The sequence below is a fragment of the Phasianus colchicus genome, chromosome Z (genome assembly GCF_987193195.1).
Source record: "Phasianus colchicus chromosome Z, bPhaCol1.hap1.1, whole genome shotgun sequence".
Lineage (NCBI taxonomy): Eukaryota > Metazoa > Chordata > Aves > Galliformes > Phasianidae > Phasianus > Phasianus colchicus.
In genome coordinates this window covers 10,997,975-11,015,305 of record NC_143476.1, presented here as the reverse complement: position 1 = coordinate 11,015,305, position 17,331 = coordinate 10,997,975, and the positions used below count along the sequence as shown (strand labels likewise).

Genomic DNA, 17,331 nt, shown 5'->3' with positions numbered 1-17,331 from the left:
TGATAGGTAAAAGAGCAGCTCCCTCCTATTCCATGACAGCTCTTTGTTCCTTAAACATTTGTATGTGATGTGTTACACTTTTCAGACAGTCAAGAGAAAGTCAAAAGGGTTTTTTTTTCATTTTCAGAATATAGAGGTTGTTGCTGTTTTTTGTTGTTGTTGTTTTGTTTTGGTTTGTTTTATTTTCCCATAACTGAATGTCTTAAAGAAACGCAAATACTTTGAAGACCATTCTTCCCAGAATGCATCTTCCAGTTGAGAGGAATAACATTTCTTACTTAGCCTGGAGCTTGAAAGGATGGATAAGGGAACTGGCAGCTCTACACTTTCTTATTTAAAAAAAAACATACAGCTGAAAGGAATCATGTAGTACATAATGCAGCTATCAATATATCTGGGTGCTTTTTTTTTTTTTTTGGTCATTTATTGATCTTTCTTGTATTTCAGATTGATCAAGCAATCCACCAGCTTTGCAGAATTATGCCTACCCCGCAAGCCAGAAATGCTTCAAACCCATCAGAAGACATCTGTAAATACCTTGGCACAGCCCTTCTCCAGATCAGCCCAGTGAGGGCTGAAATAACTCATGATTCCAGCTGACAACGTGCTGCTTTCTAACAGACGTTTTGCAGGAAGGGTTCTTTCCTTTGTCATTTGGCACAAACCTTTTCCTGCAGAAATTTTAAAGTAAATTTCACTGCCAGAAAGATGTGGAGATCATCAACACTGCGTTGCCTCTTGCTCCCAAAACATGCTGACATGACTAAAAGGTCACAGCACTTCTATGGCACATTGCTTGATCAACACACTCACATTCACACTCTATTATAAAATGAAAGAAGTTTGTGTCATGGTTCTCCAGAGTGCAGAATTCTGTACTTAGCTGCTAAAAATGAGTGTCTCACAGCTGAATCTTGGCAGAAATCCGTCAGGGGAAGAAGGGCCTTGAGGCTGTGCAGCAATGAGGAGGGCTGAGTTCCTCACCAGTGTTGTTTTCCAAGCCAGAGTCCAAACCAAGAGAGCTTGCAGCACTGGAGAATGAGCTACAAACGGCCATTTGAAGCATCTCTTCAAGCACTTCTCATCTGCCCAGAACAGAAGGCCACAATCAGTGTTAATTCTTTTTCTGTCTGCCTTGGTATGCAGCAAAGACACTGGACTTTGGCTTTTAATGTGTCACAGTGATTTTCCAATAAGAAAACAAAGGAAGAAGAAGTATAAGGGCTCCTTGTGCTGCTGGTATGTAAATCACCCAAGCAATCACAAGTGAAGATGAGAATGGTGAAAGCTCACTGCTGATGTACCGAAATCTTCATGTGCTATATCAAACCTGCAAGGAATGCAATGGACAAATGACAAGCTCACGTCTCTCTTCTGACAAGGTTTCGGCTGCAGTGACAGCCTTCCTTCTGAGTCAAATCTTACCATCCTCCCAGCAACAAGCTCTACCTGCTGAATGGCATATTGCTGGGAGCATCCTTCCACAATCCAGTAATGGTCGGAACAGAACTGTGAGTTTGATTTCTTGGAAAATCAGGCTGTGTCTGAATGTATTCCAGCACAGAGCAGGAGAAGAGACGGTTCTGAGCAGCATGGCAGCAGGTAAACAAGGCATCATGTGCACTTTAGAAAGTAGAGCTTTCCTGTGACGGGCAAGGGAGCAAGATGGGAGAAGATGGAGAGAATCAAAGACTGCAGCCCTTGGTGGGAAGGGAAAAGCTAACTTCAGTGTGGGACACAAGAAATAAGGACAATCGACATCACTCTGTGGACATTTGAAAGCCCTTCCTCCAGAGCCGCTTGCCTCCGGAAGAGAGTGCTCAGGAGTGTTTGCTGGAGATCTGCCTGTGACTAAATAGCTCCAGCTCGGTCTGGGAAAGCTGGGAATGATACCTTCGTGTCCTGTGAAAACAGGATGCAGGTGGGCATCCCTGCTCCCTCTTATCTGCTGGCAGGGCCCAGAAGATGGGAACCAAGGAGGTGCTGCTGAGATCCCAGAGCCAGAATCTGCCACTGCAAGGAGAGCTGACTCGACCACTGTGGATTTGAGCTGTCACTCCAAAGACAGCTGACTCGACCACTTGGAAAGCACTGAAAAGGGGCCATCATCGCCATGGTCACTGTTGCAGTCATTGTCAACAGAACAGCAACACCCGACGACCCACTGCTACTGAAGATCAGTGGCTGAACTACGAACTGCACTGGATCCGTGGTGGTGACTATCTCCCTCTTGCTTCCTATAAAGACTCCGTGCTGCTTCTTTCCTGTCTTTCCTCACCCTCCTTCCCTTCCCATTACCCCAATTCAGAACAGCGTCCGTCCTCCCCTTCCCCATCTCCCTAATTAAGATTTGCAATCAACTTGTCAGACCAGCATTGGAACCGTTGTTTTCTTAATCTCACGCCGGGTACACAGATACTAAAAGAACCTCCTCTCCCTCCTATAAATGGGAGCGAGACATTTATTTAAGGCGTAGTGGAAGGCAGGAACCCACCGTGAGTGCTGTCCTTCCAGACACAGCCTGAAAGTTTCCTGTGCGTCCCTCCTGGAGCTGCAAGGAGCGATATCTTTGAGCACTTCCACGTGAGTCCTTCTCCAGGAAGACTGCTCCGTATTCTGAAACCTTGCTGTTTGTGTGCATACCTCTCATGAATTAATGTAGAATATGTGTGTGCCTCCTCAGGAAGACCTCTCTGCATTTGGTGATTTAAGTATCTCTAACTTCAGTGTGCTTCCCTCTGAGAAAGGGAAGAGTGACTGGAGCATTTGCATTTGTTTAATCGGTGTTGTGTGCCTCCCTGGGGGGAGGTAAGGAGTTGCCTGGGCTTTTGAATACGTGCACCCCCTCCTCCCTTGGTGTAGGTCTTTCATTGCATTGAAAAATGAGTGACAGCATTGCCAGCATGAAAAGTGGAGATGTCTTATTTGTGTGATGTGTGATAGAAAGCTGCAGCCACAGCATGAATCACCTCTGATGATGCCCGCTGACCCTGAGAGAACGACTGCTGTAGTTAGGGGGCTTCCAGAGTCGTTAAAATCTATAGGTAGACAAAACTCCTCGCTGTTGGAAAGTGCCTAAGTTTTGGTGAGAGATGTGTGTGTCTCTGGGATTACCTCTGATGCTTTGTACTGAGGGCTCTCATGTAACACTGGTGTCACCACTCCTGAAGAGTCACCAGGTGGCAAACTGAGTGACTCTGATTGTTGTCTGAAATTGAAGGATGATGGAGGAGTTGCTAAACAAATCGCCCACGGTGAAACGTCTCCTATTTTGTGTGCTGCTGCAGCTCTGATGTTTGTTCCTCGTATGATTTACTCAATTTCTGCAAGGCCTCGTATCCTCCGTGTGCTTTGTAAGCACTTGTACTGATGGACGAGTCCAACAGATCAGGGCAACATTTGTAGCCAAGCCCAAGAAACCTTTTACAATATATCTGACTCGGCCAACAGATGGAAAGATTCGGTAGCTCTGCAGCACAGCACATGCTGAATGGAGGAAGAGGAAACCTGTGCTCTGCAATTCGTACTTCATGCCCAGTGCCTGTAAGATCAACATTGCAGAAGGGTGAGATACGAACAAAGGTGGCTGTCAAATATTCAGAGCTGTTCAGTTTGCCTTCCAGCATTTCAGGCTCTTCTGTCCTGTAAGGGCAAGAGGATGCACACGTCGGAGAGCGTTCCCAGCCCTGGCACACCCCAGAGATCACTTTACTGCGTTCATTCCGTGGTATCCAGGGAACAGTCTGTCTGTGTGGAGTAGGTAGATTTAATTTCCCAAAATAAAACCTCACAGGTTCAGGTGTGGGAAGAAATAAAGTGGCATTTCTGATTGATGTCTCTCTGAAAATATTTATGAAGAGCCGTAACTGTGGCTGGTATATGAAGTACAGAACTTAGAGAGCTATTTATCTTTCCCCTCTTCTGGAGCATTAACAAGATGTCCTTTCATGGGCTGTGAGTTGGCTGTCGCAGCTCCACACCAACATCAATCGCATTCCTGCAGAGAAAGCTTTGGGGCTGGGTTCAGCTGGACATTTACATCACCTTGTACCATGATGTGTTGTTCTGATGAGCCTCTGGGAATTACACGTTTCAACTGGACCAGGTCAAGGCTTCCTAAAGATACAGCTCCCCTTTTCCAAACAGACAGAATGATAAGACCAAGTAACGAAAGGCAGTGCAGTGGAGTTTCCAATTCTGTTAAGCAGTCTCCTTTATTTCACTGTATCCATTTGCCTATACAGCAGTGCAGCCTATGGAGCCTGTGAGATGTTTAGCTATCCAGAGATAGGATGAGCTGAACTCCTCTTTGGGCTGCAGTTGTTTTGGTTACATCTATGCAGACCATAATGGGGGCTTAGCTCACATAGAGCCACATTGCAAGCCAAAGCCCACCCAAAATGTTCAGTGTTGTCTTTCAGAACTGGGTTGGGTGCTCACACAGAGGTGTCAGGTCTGACGTGCAGTTTGAAAGAACCCATATCACATAGGAACAGCAGCCATTCCAGAAAGGTGAGATGCTTTTAGAGATGCTGTTCTGCATCATTCAGCCATTGGTTTTATGGCTTTGCATACCTGTCTTCAGAGACATGCATTCTGCTTTCAAACTCTGTGCTGACTGTGCAGCTCTGGCAGCACATCTCCGTGAAGTAGATGCGGCTCTTCAGTTACTCAGCACAGAATAAATACGTGCCTTATAATTGGCAGCATTTTCTTCACAAATACCTTCCTGCTGAAGCATACCTGATTTGTCATAGTTTTTCTTCTTGCTCATTTGACAACGCATTCACTTTGAGCCTGTTCCTGCCTTATTTGTTTGGTGTTTTCCTTCACTTTATGTATGTTGCAGCCATTTGTTTTGTAACGAGTAACAGGAGCACGTTTCTAAAAGCACTCGTAAGATGTGTTCATTTCATTTTATTTGTTATAAACATTTCTCCTTGGAATGTGTTTGGGTTTTGTGCCAATCTGACTGTAGCTGTTTACTTAGCACGGCACATTTCATTCCACTAAGAACCACTCTCTAACAAGATGAACTCATTTTGCACGAGTGAGTGTGCAATTATGGATTCTTTTCAAAAGTAGTGAAAATCCCTTCACTCTTAGAAAAGTTATTAAACTATGTTGATTGCTGACATTCTAGGCATCAAATGTAATTGAGCTATGCACATTTATTGTTTCAGAGCATCAGAATGGACAGAAAATTATTGTAATCATCCAGGAGTATGTTTTAGTTTCTACAGTGAGACAGGGAATTTCTACAGTAACCGTGGTATCCATTAGGATAGTGCTAATGTGCTGGTGCACCAGTATTGCTAAACTGCTGGTGTTTGGTAACCAAGGGCTCCTTCTGAGACCTAAATCTTAAAATTAAGCCATCGTGAAGTATTTTACCAGTTCAGGTCCTATTTATTAAGCCAGTAAAATGTCTGTATTACAACTTCATGGAAGGAATTCCGCATGGAACCGGAACCCCAGAGCCGAGTGCATCACAGAAGATGCTGCGTTTGGGGGCCTGCAGGGCTGCCCTGCGTGCTGCCTGGTCCCCAGCCATTCCCTGTGAGGTGACACTGCGCTGTGATGTCACAGTGGTACCTCGTGCGCCCTCGTGGCAGCGGTGGGAGCGGTGGCTCAGTCCGCTTGTGGGACCCGCAGGAAGCGGAACCAGAGAGAGCGTTGCGTCTACCTGGAGATTTCCTGCTGTCATGGAGCGGCTGAGAGCCCTTCGAGGTGAGTCCCTCCACCTCTCCGCACGCCGTGACGCCGCCCGAGCGCACGTGTGCCTCCAGAGTCAGTTCAGGCCGCGCCGGCAGCACCGTCCTCGCTCTGCTGAGCGCAGCTGCCCGCCGTGGTTTCCCCGGCACCCCAGCAAGGGGAAAGCTCCCTCCCCCATCCCCGCCAACCGTGGGGCTGGAGGAGCGTTCCTCCCAGAGCCGGCCGGATGCTCGGCCCTGGCTCCGAGCGACACCGGCGGCAGCTGCTCCGCTCTTTGCTTCCAGGTCTCTTTGCCTGTGTGGGCTGCGTGCCCAGACGTACGCGTCGCAGGGAGAGAAGCAGGGTGCCGAGCCCTGTCCCTGCCTGCGCCGTGACTTCGCTGCTGCGGCGCCTGCAAGACCGGGAGGTGAGTCGGGGACGTCCGGCTGCCAACCATCCTCCCTCGCCCTCCCGGCCCGGTGCCACGGTCCCGTCGGGATGGGTGGCAGCGGGCAAAGCGAGCGTGCCCGATCCTTGTCCCCAGGGTGACCGAGCGCAGGCGTACCGTGAGCTGGAGGGCGCCCTGTGGGAAGATGACAGCCGCCCGCTGAGCGGAGTGGTGAACCGGCTGCTGGCAGAGGTGTCCCAGGACCTGACGGCAGCCCAGGTGAGGGGTCACTCCCGATGGCAAAGGGAGCCGCTGCCCACACTGGCGTTCTGCTGGCGGACGGCGATGGCTCAGCCCTTCCCAGGGCCTCGGGCGATCTCCTGTGCCGCGTGTCACCAGAGCCTCTTTTGCAGGGCGTGACCGGCCACGTGAAGACAGCTGCCGGCAATGTCCTGGTGGCTCTGGCTCGGACGCACTTCACCCTGGTGATGGCCGAGCTCCAGAGCCACCTGAAGGCCACGGGGGACGCGTCCAAGGAGTTTGTGCTCCTCACCCTGAGCCGACTCTTCAGCACCTCTGGTAGAGCGCCCTCAGCCCCCCGACATCTCCGACAACCGGGACAGGAGCCTCTCCCCTCCGCGCGCGATCTGCGTTGAGCTGGGGGATGCGGGGCTGCAGCCCCTCCTCCCTCACTGCCCAGACTCTGACTGCGGCCTCTCCTTCCTCTCTGCAGCTCCACAGTGCATCCCCTTCACGTGGCTGATGCTGGCTGGCCTGCGCAGTGTGGTGGGCCAGGTGAGGAGCGGCCGGACCCTGCGCCTCGCTTGTGCTGGTGAGTGCTGGCTCCAGAGCAGGGGGCCTCGGGACAGCCCTTGCACCTCGCCCTGCTGCAGGCTCTCACAGGCTGCCTTTTCTCTCACTCTCTTTAAACACAGAAAATAACAATTACTATTCATATATGTTTCTTTAATTTTGTTTTCTCAGTTGTGAAACAGTGGCTGGACGGAGTGAAGATTCACTTGTCCTCTGGATCCCAATGCCCCTGGCCTGCCATGGAGAAAGAGCAGATCTATGAGAACCTTCAGGAGCTGCTCTTCTCTGTGCTGAGGAACTGGCAGGACTGCCAGGAGGAGGTGAGCCTTGCTGCGCTCCCAGCCCAGGGTGGCAGCAGGGCACCCATGTGGCAGCTCTGTCTGTGCCCAGTGGGCTGGCAGCTGAGCAGTGATGGGAGGGAGTGGGCTGGCTCTGCAAAGGGCCCCGAAGTGGCTCTGTGGCAGGGAGCAGCTGCATGTCACAGCACTGTGGCAGGAAGAGCTGGGGATGAGGGTCTGGGGAAAACCTGCCTGCCCTCCAGAGCGAGCCCATCCCCTGCTGGGCGTGGGGGTGTGGGGAAGGGGAAGGGAAAGAGAAAGCCTTCTCTGTAGGAAGGGCAGACCTTTGGTCTTTGATGCCGGGCCTCTGCCATCCCTCTCCAGGACAAACAGGCCGTCCTCGGGGCCGTGGCTGCCATGCTGGATGTTCTCCTGCAAGAGGAGCTGCACCAAGAGCACGTCTGGGAGCAGCTCCTCTGGCTTGTGCACCCGTGTCAGGAGATCCAAGACACCTGCAGGGTGGCCAAGGTGAGACGCTGTGCAGGGCTCAGGGTGGACGTGGGGCCAGTGCAAGTGCCACGAGGGGTCGGGGGGTGCAGGGAGGAGGTGGGGAGCCCTTGGAGAAAGGAGGAATGGGTGCCTGAGAGCCTGAGGAGCTCTGTGCTAGCAACTGGGGGGACCACATCCAGTTGCATCTGATGGGGGAGAAGAGGGCTGCTGGGTGGGAAATGCCTGCAAATGATGCTCAAGCATGGCTCGATTGAGAGCAGAGACTCTCGGTGCTGCTGGGAGGTGGGGGATAAAAAGCCTGTGCAGGAGCTTCTCCCTGCAGAGAAACAATTGGGAAAGAGGTTTTCCACTCCCAAGTGGCTAGATGTGGCTTCATCCCTTTCTTCCTCTCCTTGTCTCTTGCAGAGCCTCACTGTCTTCCTGGAGGCCTTAGAGGGCACTGAGTCTGTCATCCAGAACGACAAGTTTCTGGACGTCATGAGTGCCGTGTTCTACCAGGTAAGGGGAGCCTATCCCTGTGCCCACAGCAGTTTCCCTCTTACCTAAGTCTGAGGAGGACTGCAAAGGTCTGAGCCCCTGACTAATGCAGCTGAGCCTTGGCTCCTGCATGCTCACGGCTGTTCCAGAGCCGTGCCTGTCCCCCCAGGGATGCTGTGAGGCAGGCTGGGTTTGGTCTGCCTGTTCTCTTCCTGAGAATGCCCAGGGAGATGAGAGCAGGCAGCACAGCGTCTTTTCCGTCCTCAGTGCTGATGTGATTTTCTCATATGGACTTTGTTCCCACAGCTCTATGACAACACCAAGCAGCACAGCGAGGCTGATCGAGCGGAGCTGACCCACTGCATCATGCTGCAGGGTAAGGAGAGGAGCTTTGGCAATGCTTGCAGTGCCCTTGCCAAAAGGGCCTCTCTCACAAACCTCGGGAATGGGCGTGAGTTTCTTGCTAACATAGCGTGGGATTTCCTCCCTGCAGCCCGGATCTGCCCAGAGGAAATGGTCCTGTTTCTGCAGTCACAGCTGGGCGAGGACTGGGAGGCTGGACGCGTGGCAGCACTGGGTCTGCTCGGTGCTCTGGCTCGCTCTGATGGTCAGTACCACAGGCTGGGACTTCCAGGGATCCCCTCTGCCATCGGGGTTGTGGCTCCGCTCATGCTTCTGTGCATGTCTTGCAGAGCCCGTGATGATGGAGAAGCTGCCCCAGGTGGTTGAGGCTGTGCAGTGTCTGTGCAGCGACCTCAGGATCCGGGTGAGCTGCTTTGGGAATAGAAAGTGTTGTTGGGGTGGTGATGCTGCTGCCAACACGGGCAGGGCTGGGGTGACTAGAGAGGTGCTGGGGCATTGACCACACGGTCGCGATGGCTCCTGTGGGAGAGCAGGCAGAGTGGAGCGGGCAGGTCCCTGTGCTGTGCTTGGAAAGTGCACAGCCTGGTGCTAAGGCCTGGCCCTCACCTCAGGAGCCAAGGCTCCTCCTCTGCTCCTGTTGTCTCTGCTCGTGCCCAAAGGGCTGCCCCGATGAGCAGGTGGCTTCCCTTTGCCTTCTGACCTGAAAAATCACACCCACAACTGACCCCTGGCAGGTGAGGACGGCAGTTCTGCACTTCATCAAGGACCTGCTCAGTTCGAACACCCGGAGCTGCTCAGCCTGGGATGTGGTGGGGCACATCTTCACTGAGTTCAGCCGCACCGCTGGAAGAAGGGTAAGGACAGTGGGCAGCATCTTCTTTGGGAAGACCTGTGCTGCTCAGAGGGTGGCACAGAAGCACCGCTGGGGCTGCACCTGAGCCTCCTGAGAGGCTCCTGAGAACTGAGGTAACCAGGTTTCAACACCGTTGTTGTGCAGGCAGCTGGAGACCTTTCTGCCCGGGAAGCCCAGGAAGAAGGAGCTCTGCAGGAGCTGTGCATGGACATCCTGGGGTCTCTGGACGTCTCTGCGACAGGGATGTCCAAAGTAAGTCACATCTGCCCTGCTGCTGCTCCTTGCCTTCGCACCACCTGTTCCTCATCCCACCACCCCAGGTCTCTCCTCCAGCGTGCTCTGAAGCACGCAAGGCTCAGGGAAATTCGCAGAGTCCTCTTCATCTCTGAGCGGAGGCAGGAATGCTGACACGCTCAACTGCCTCGTTCCCGACAGCTCCTGTGGCCACGGCTGCTGCTGTTCGTGGTGCCAGCCCAGCACACCGGCATGCTGATCCCGGTCTCGCGCTGTGTCCGAGCCCTGGCCGAGAGAGAGGATCTGACAGGACGGCGAGTAGAGGAGCTGGATCCCCATTTCCTCAGCTCCATGTTTCAAGGTAGGAGCAGAAGCTCCGCCAGTGAGCTCTGCTGACCTGTGCTACCACCCAGAAGGGACAGCGGAGCTGCGCGTGGCTGGGCACGGAGCGTCTTGGAGTCTGACTCAGCACTTTTTTCTCCTCACAGGCCCACGACTGACTCCCCAGACACTGCTGGCGCGCCTGCTGGTGAGTAGATGCTCCAGAGCCCAGTGCCACCAGCCCCCGGGAGGAAGCAGCACGGCCACGGGCAGAGCTGTTGGCTGCTTCCATCCTGGGGGGAAGCCGCTGCTCTTGCTGCAGAAGTGACCCTGCTTCTCCTTGCTCTCGCTCAGGTGGTGGCAGGGAGCCCTGTTGCAGGCAGCGAACTCCAGGCCGCTGCCTTACAGCTGATGCTAAACCTCCACAGCAGGTTCCACAGAGCTGTGGGGGCCATGTGGGCCGCTGAGATCCCCCTGCTGCTGCAGTGTCTCCAAGGTAAAGTGCTGGTGGGGAGGGAGAGGCGGAGGCAGGGAAGGGCGGGAGTGAAAATGCAGCTCTCTCTGCAGGGTGGCAGAGGGGAAGCATTGCCTGCAGCCCAGTGCTTGCTCTGCTGCTGTTCCCATTCCAGGGAGACAGCGCTGAGGCCCGGGGATCTTTCCCCGCGGGGATCTGCCCCTTCCAGGACACGGATGGGCCCTTCACGTCCCCTCAGTTAGTTCTGTGTTCCTGCGGGGACAGTGTTTGTGGGGAGGGACAGGTCATGGTGGAGGGGGTGCGGGTCCCAGCTTGGCAGTGTCAAGTGCCCAGGCCAAGCCAGGTTTGCAGCAGCTCTTCTTCTGTGCCTTGATCCCAAGTAAGGGTCTTTTTCTTCCTGTTGCTGTGCAGGGAAAGATGAGAGCTTCCTGGACACTGCAGGGTGGGAGCGCCGTCTGCTGAAGGTACAGCACTGCTGGGTGCAGAGAAGTGCTTGCCTGCCCCAAGTAGCCCCGCTCCCATATGAGCCACCACGGGACAGGAACAGCCTCTCCAGTGCTGCTGAGGAGCCTTTGAGGCGCTGCCTCTTCCGCTCTGTCCCAAGCCCAAGGGGGGTCTTAGGAGAAGAGTGGCAGAAGGCTTAAATGGAGGGAATGCTGGGGAGCTGGGAGAGGAACTGTTCTTCCAGACACCTCTCCCCAGAGGGCTGCAGCAATTGGGAGTGAGGGAAGAGGCAAAGGGCAAGGGAACATCGTCTTCTCCTGTTCTCCAACAGTTCCTCGGGGCGTCAATGGACACCATACGGGATGAGGCCTGGACCGAGGCCCTGAGCTGTGAGCTGAGCCGGTGGCTGAGCAGCTCTGCCAGCAGCTCTGCAGAAAAGGTGAGTTCCCCCCGGCTCCACCCAGCGGTGCAGCTGCAGGTGTCCAACTGGGGCTGGGGCTGCGGCTGGTGCTCTGCCCACGCGGGATGCTGATGCTGCTTCCCCAGTCTGTGCCCCCAGAGGGCCTTTCCCTGCAAGCTGCCCAGGGATGGATAAAGCTCGGCCCTGCAGCTGCTCTCAGCGACTCCCAGGGAGCGTGGCTCCTTCCACCTGGCCCTCCCCCAACAGGTTAAGCTGCTGCCACATCTCACCTTCTTCCTTCCCTTCCCCTGCAGTCTTTCCTGTACAAGGCTCTGGGCACAGTGCTGGGAGCCTGTAAGGGAGTCCTCCACGTCCAGGAGAAGCTGCTGCAGCACCTGGAGGAAGCAAACGCGGAGGACCCATGTGAGGCCCAGGTGAGCCCTGCTCTCCTCCAGCTCCTGCGAGCATCCCCGCTCCGTCCCTGGGGCAGAGGGCTTCTCCTGGCCCTGCTCCGCGCCTTTCCATCTCCTCCCTGCTGCCCTTTTCCTCAGGAGAGGATCTGTAGATTCAGGCCTGTGCCAACTGCCCCTTGTTCCTTTGTGCAGGGAATGGTCTCTCTTCTCAGCCACGCGGCTGAGAGTAACTTCCAAGCAGTCCTGGCCACGCTCACCACGTTTGCGTCCAGGCTGTGCAAAGGCCGCAACGCGAGGATTTCCAGGCGCAAGAAGGTAAAGCGTTACGGGTTTCCATCTTGGCATTCTTCTGCCTTTTTTTCTGCCCTGGAGCCCAGGTGCATCGCGGGGCACTGGGGGCCGTTGAGCGAGTGTCTCAAGGCATTTCTTCCCACACAGATGGAGCTGGACAGCACGAGAGCTCAGGCCACACGCAGCGCTCTCGTGCTCGCCCACGGCAGCTTGGCACTGCGTGCCTCCAAGGAACAGCTGCTCGCCCACCTGGAGGGAGACATCGTGGGCAACATCCTGATGCTCTACAGCTGCAGCTGCCGGGTGAGAGCTCAAAGCGTGCCAGGGTGTCTGAGCGCCCAGCTGCAGCCCCTCCACAAGGGGGGATGCTGAGAGGGGCCTTCCCTTTCCAAAGGTCCCCCGGGGAATGGTTTGTGCCCAGATGAAGACCCAAGCCCTTCCCTTAGCGTTGCCCCCACGTGTCCCCCTTGCAGCCCTTGTCCCATCCCACAGTTCAAAGAATGTTCTTCTCTCTTGGGCCTCAGGACCTGCAGAACAACCTCGCACTGGTGCAGAGCATCACCGACTTCAGCTCTGCCTTCCAAGCAGTCGTGGGTGATTCTACATCCTTTAACCCCTCCTTAAAGGGAAAGCTTCTGGAGATCTTGATGGTGAGTGCCTAGAGGCAGGGCTGCCTGCAGAGTTCTGGGCTGCGCCATGAGGCCTGCTTCCCTGGGGGCATACAGGTCTCCATCAGCCACACGTCTCCAGCTGTTGGGGACTTTGGGTGCTGGATGCAGCTGCTGGGCAGCGGGCTAGGTGCACCAGCTGTCGAGCTGCTGCATCCTGCAGTGCTTCCATGGGAAACATGGGAGTGATGGGGCTGGTGTGTGGCAGTTGTGCCTGTCTTGGGGCTGGGTGGAAAAGCTCTCATGTGCCCCCTGCCCAACTTGACAGTGTCTCTCTGGGACTTGCAGGACCTGCTGAAGAAATACTACTCGGGCATTCCTGTCTCCCCAGTGCCCCTCAAGGTGGTCCTGGCCCTGGAGCAGTTGAGGTAAGGTCCCCATTTTGGGTAGCTCCTGAAGGTCTGGAGGAGGTAGGGGGCGAGGAGCCGCATCTATAGGAGTGAAGACTGGGCTGTTGCGCCCAGCAAAACTGAGGTTCTGGGCAGGGAGAAAGGCCCTGGTGCTCCTGTCCCCTGGCAGGGAAGAGAAGGGAGAGTTGGGGTCTCCTTCCCTTCAGAGAGGGAGCTGGTTCACTGCTGCCGGGGAGGAGGTGGGCGCTGCTGAACTGAAGACAGTGCTCAGCAGCAGGAGCTGGGGGTATTGGCTTGGTAGCTGTCGATTAGGAGAAAGTCAGATGTTGTCTGAACCAGGCTGGAGAGCACTGCTAAAGGCCCTTTCCGATTTCTCTTTCTTTCTTCCTCCTCTCAGCAAGCTGAAGCCCACTTTCGAAAGCAAGGACATGCGGGAGATGTTGGTCCTGTGCTGCAAGAACATCGTGACGCACCCTTCAGCAGAGATGATGCTGAAGATCAGGAAGTCACAGCACGCAGCGCAGTACCTGCAGGTAACCTGCCGTAACTTTCCCGGCCACCTCTCGGTCAAACCCGACCTCAGCACACACAGCCTATGCTCTGGCAACAGCCGTGATGCTAAACCTCACTGCCCTCTTCTGCTTTCAGCTTCAGCAAACGTCCCTGAAAGCTCTGGGCCGGCTCATGGCAGTTCTGCTCCAGACAGAGCCCAGCGGCGGCTTCTTTCAGAACATAGTGCATGTGAGTATGTGTGGGGCAAGGGAGAAAGCATGGTGCCTGTCGGCAGTGGGGGCAGATCTGGGGACTGAGAGGGTGATCAGAGGGGAGCAATCTCCTGCTGACGTGCCAGCTCACTGCGAGCTCAGAAATGGGCAGAGCAATGGGCCCTGCAGGGGAAAGGCAGGAGCCAGCCCCTGGCAGGCCACAGCCGAGGAAAAGCTCCCGGGTTGGCAGGCAGGATGACTGCAGAGAGCGGGGGCAGCAGTGCCGGTGCTCAGTGAGGCTGGAGGCCACGTGGAGCCACAGGGCAGCCTTGGGGGAAAGTGCTGGGGAAGGAGGGACAGGGAGAGGAGCGGCAGGAGGGAAAGCAAAGACATCCTCAGTGAGACAGATGCTCTACCCCAGGTCCTGCAGAAATGCATGGTTTCAGAGAACGTGTGGGAGCGCAAGAGGGCCCTGCAGACCTGCTCCCAGCTGCTGGCTGTTTGCGAAGAGCTTCGAGTGAGTAAAGAGCCCCACCACATGCCCCCTGCTCCCTCCCCACAGCCCCTGAGCTGGAAGGCGAGCTCCGCCCAGCTGTGCATGCTGTGCCACGGCGTGAGGAAGGCACAGGCGGAGAAGCCAGGGAGAGCCGGGGCTGCCTACAGCTTTCTTCCTGCCTCTCACCCCTGCAGAGAGCAGATGCCTGCGAGCACTTTGGCTCCCTGGTGGGATTGCTGGCGCCTCTGACGTGCGACCCCATGCCCGCATCCCGCCAGTTGGCTGCCTCCTGTCTGAGCTCCCTTCTCCGAATCCAAGGTGAGCAGAGCAGGTTGCACCAGCCCTCTGCCCTCCTCCGTGGCACTGCCAGAGCCCCACAGGCTGGGCCCTGTTTACAGGAGGGAGAGGCACCGTGCACAGCTCTCTTCTCGTCCCCACCCTGTCCTCTGTCTCTCCCCCGTGGAGAGCGGTTCCATTTCCAGAAGCATGACTTTCCCTTTCTCCCGGGGCTCTTTCCAGCCAAAGCAGCCAACAGGGAGCCAGGAGACATCGGGAGCCTGTCTGAGGGACTGCATGCCTGCAGCACTGTCTCTCAGCTCCAGACCACGTCCAAAATGGCCATGGTAAGTGGACCCAGAAAGGGGTGGTGGGATCTCTGTGCGGAGGCTTCTGCACGACTCTGTGCTGCTCCCAGCCTTTCACACCGTTTCCAAAATGAGCTGTCACCCTGAGACCTCTGTTCTCAGCAAGCAGCAGGAGGCTCTGAGCTATGGCTGGCCTTCAGGCACGCAGTGCAAGGGGCTGACTCCATGATGTGTGTGTTTGTGTGTGTGTGTGCACTTGCGTGCATGTGTGACTGTGGCTGCTGGGAGGTAGGCTTTGCATGTCAGCAGACACCATGGGTGCAGAAGCTGAGCGAAGGCTCAGCCGCCTTCCGTGTAAATAGCAGGGTACGGACAGCAGGAGCGTTGTGAATGGCCGGCAAGCCACTGAGCTAAGAATGCCCTCCAGCCTGCTTTGTGCTCTGAAGAGCTGCGCAGAGCAGTGATGGGATCTCTCCTGCTTCTCATCTCTCTGCAGATCGTGTGCAGAAACTTCCCCGTCGAACGCACCGTCGACTTCATGATGGCCACCAAGGAGACCATCCGGAAAGCCACAGGAGTGCGCGTGCGTGCTGCTGGGAAGTGGGTGACCACCTTTCTGCAGATGCACGGGAAGGACATCTGTTGGAACGTAAGAGACTTTCTTTCTTCCACGTGTCTTGGTTTGTTTCTGGCTGTTGCACCATGCCCTGTGCCGTCTGCTCTGGTACTAAAGCAGCACAGCCTGAGCGCAGAGCCAGGGCTTGGACAGGGGGGCTGGTTTGAAATTTAGGCTTAGGCATTGCAGCATGTCAAGGGAGCAGGCACTGCTCACGCGCTGAATGTCCATGGTTAGGCCCTGCAGAGTCCAGGATGCAGCAAGTCCTTCCTTCTCCCCTTCTTCTTCCAGGTGCCACCCATCCTCTACATCCTGCGCAGCTGCGCGTCATCTACGCAGCAGAGCACGTTCGTGCCCTTCCTGTGCCAGGCGGTGGTCATCCTCACCCGCTGTCACACTGAGGCCGTGATGAACAACTTCTCCCGGCCGCCTGGACCCACAGACAGGTACTGGCACTCCTGCCTTTGCTGTAGTTGTAGCTTGCCTCTGCCAGAGGGATCCAGGGAGGAGGCAGCTTCTCTTTTTTCCTCTCAAAGTCTGTGTGAGGTGGAAATTACTCAGTCACAACTTGAGACTCTCCATTTTCTAGTGAGACGTGGAAGAGAATAAGAGAGTTCTGCCTTCAACGGTGGAGCCAGTAGAAGAAAAAGGAAGAAAAAGAAAAGAAAACGAAAGGAAAAAGAGAAAACGAAAGGAGAGAAGAGAAAAAAAGAAAAAAAGAGAAGAAGGAGAGAAGGGGAGTAGAAGGGAGAGGAGGGAAAAGGGAAAGGAGAGGGAATGAGGAGGAATGAGAGGAAAGGGGAGGGAAGAAAAAGGGAATGAAAAAGAGAAATTTAAAATGAGGAGAGGAGAGGAGAAGAGAGGAGAGGAGAGGAGAGGAGAGGAGAGGAGAGGAGAGGAGAGGAGAGGAGAGGAGAGGAGAGGAGAGGAGAGGAGAGGAGAGGAGAGGAAAAAGGGAAGGAAAAAGGGAAGGAAAAAGGGAAGAAAAAAGAGAAGGAGGGGAAAGGAGGAGAGAAGAGAAAAGAGAAGAGGAGAGGAGAGGAGAGGAGAGGAGAGGAGAGGAGAGGAGAGGAGAGGAGAGGAGAGGAGAGGAGAGGAGAGGAGAGGAGAGGAGAGGAGAGGAGAGGAGAGGAGAGGAGAGGAGAGGAGAGGAAAAAGGGAAGGAAAAAGGGAAGGAGGGGAAAGGAGGAGAGAAGAGAAAAAAAGAGAAGAGAAAAGAGAAGAGAAGAGAAGAGAAGAGAAGAGAAGAGAAGAGAAGAGAAGAGAAGAGAAGAGAAGAGAAGAGAAGAGAAGAGAAGAGAAGAGAAGAGAAGAGAAGAGAAGAGAAGAAAGAGAAGAGAAGAGAAGAGAAAGAAGAGAGGGGAGGAGAGGGGAGGAGAGGGGAGGGGAGGGGAGGGGAGGGGAGGAAAGAAAATGAAAAGAGAGAAGGGGAGGAGAAGGGAGAGGAGGGAAAAGGGAAAGGAGAGGGGATGAGGAGGAAACAGAGAGGGAAGGAAAAAGGGAATGAAAAAGAAATTAAAAATGAGAGGAGTAGAAGAAAAAGGGAAGGGAAAATGGAAGGAGAAAGGGAAAGGAAAAGGGAAGGAAAAAGGGAAGGAGGGGAAAGGAGAAGAGAGGAGAAGAGAGGAGAAAGAAAGAGAAGAGAGGAGAAGAGAGGAGAAGAGAGGAGAAGAGAGGAGAAAGAAGAGAAGAGAGGAGAAGAGAAGAGAAGAGAAGAGAAGAGAAGAGAAGAGAAGAGAAGAGAAGAGAAGAGAAGAGAAGAGAAGAGAAGAGAAGAGAAGAGAAGAGAAAATTGTATCATTTATTAAAAATAAATAAATGCAAGAATCCTGGCTGAGATGTGAAAAGGGTATTTTTTTAGCAGTCTTCCTATTTATAGCTGCAGGAACCTGGGAAGCTCATCGAGTGCAATCCCCTGCCTTAGCAGAACTCCTAGATTAGGTCACTCAGGAACGCATC

At 54.6% G+C, this 17,331-nt stretch overlaps 1 protein-coding gene and 1 long non-coding RNA gene across 2 annotated transcripts in view; one reads left to right on the top strand and one right to left on the bottom strand.

Annotated features, from left to right (window-relative positions):
• Positions 1 to 17,331, bottom strand: part of LOC149912493 (uncharacterized) — a 215,133-nt gene that overhangs the window by 142,888 nt on the left and 54,914 nt on the right. The gene's annotated exons all lie outside the window — the stretch shown is intronic.
• LOC149912495 (maestro heat-like repeat-containing protein family member 2B) lies at positions 5,627 to 16,032 on the top strand. The gene is made up of 31 exons (XM_090130829.1): positions 5,627 to 5,730; positions 6,000 to 6,121; positions 6,239 to 6,361; positions 6,496 to 6,661; positions 6,816 to 6,914; positions 7,067 to 7,215; positions 7,558 to 7,701; positions 8,089 to 8,181; positions 8,479 to 8,536; positions 8,654 to 8,767; positions 8,853 to 8,926; positions 9,258 to 9,377; positions 9,521 to 9,628; positions 9,812 to 9,971; positions 10,099 to 10,139; positions 10,286 to 10,427; positions 10,818 to 10,870; positions 11,182 to 11,289; positions 11,565 to 11,684; positions 11,856 to 11,978; positions 12,102 to 12,257; positions 12,479 to 12,604; positions 12,911 to 12,990; positions 13,370 to 13,505; positions 13,621 to 13,662; positions 14,098 to 14,193; positions 14,367 to 14,487; positions 14,692 to 14,795; positions 15,253 to 15,405; positions 15,664 to 15,818; positions 15,962 to 16,032. Exons 1-31 carry the CDS (start codon positions 5,706 to 5,708, stop codon positions 16,011 to 16,013), a joined length of 3,363 nt encoding a protein of 1,120 aa, XP_089986955.1. The 5' UTR covers positions 5,627 to 5,705; the 3' UTR covers positions 16,014 to 16,032.

Bases quoted from the DNA above. Each gene is read 5' to 3' on its own strand.
- LOC149912495 (XM_090130829.1), top strand. From the start codon at position 5,706: ATGGAGCGGCTGAGAGCCCTTCGAG. The intron at 8,768-8,852 runs GTCAGTACCACA...CATGTCTTGCAG, and splicing joins TGCTCTGGCTCGCTCTGATG to AGCCCGTGATGATGGAGAAG. The intron at 9,972-10,098 runs GTAGGAGCAGAA...TTCTCCTCACAG, and splicing joins CCTCAGCTCCATGTTTCAAG to GCCCACGACTGACTCCCCAG.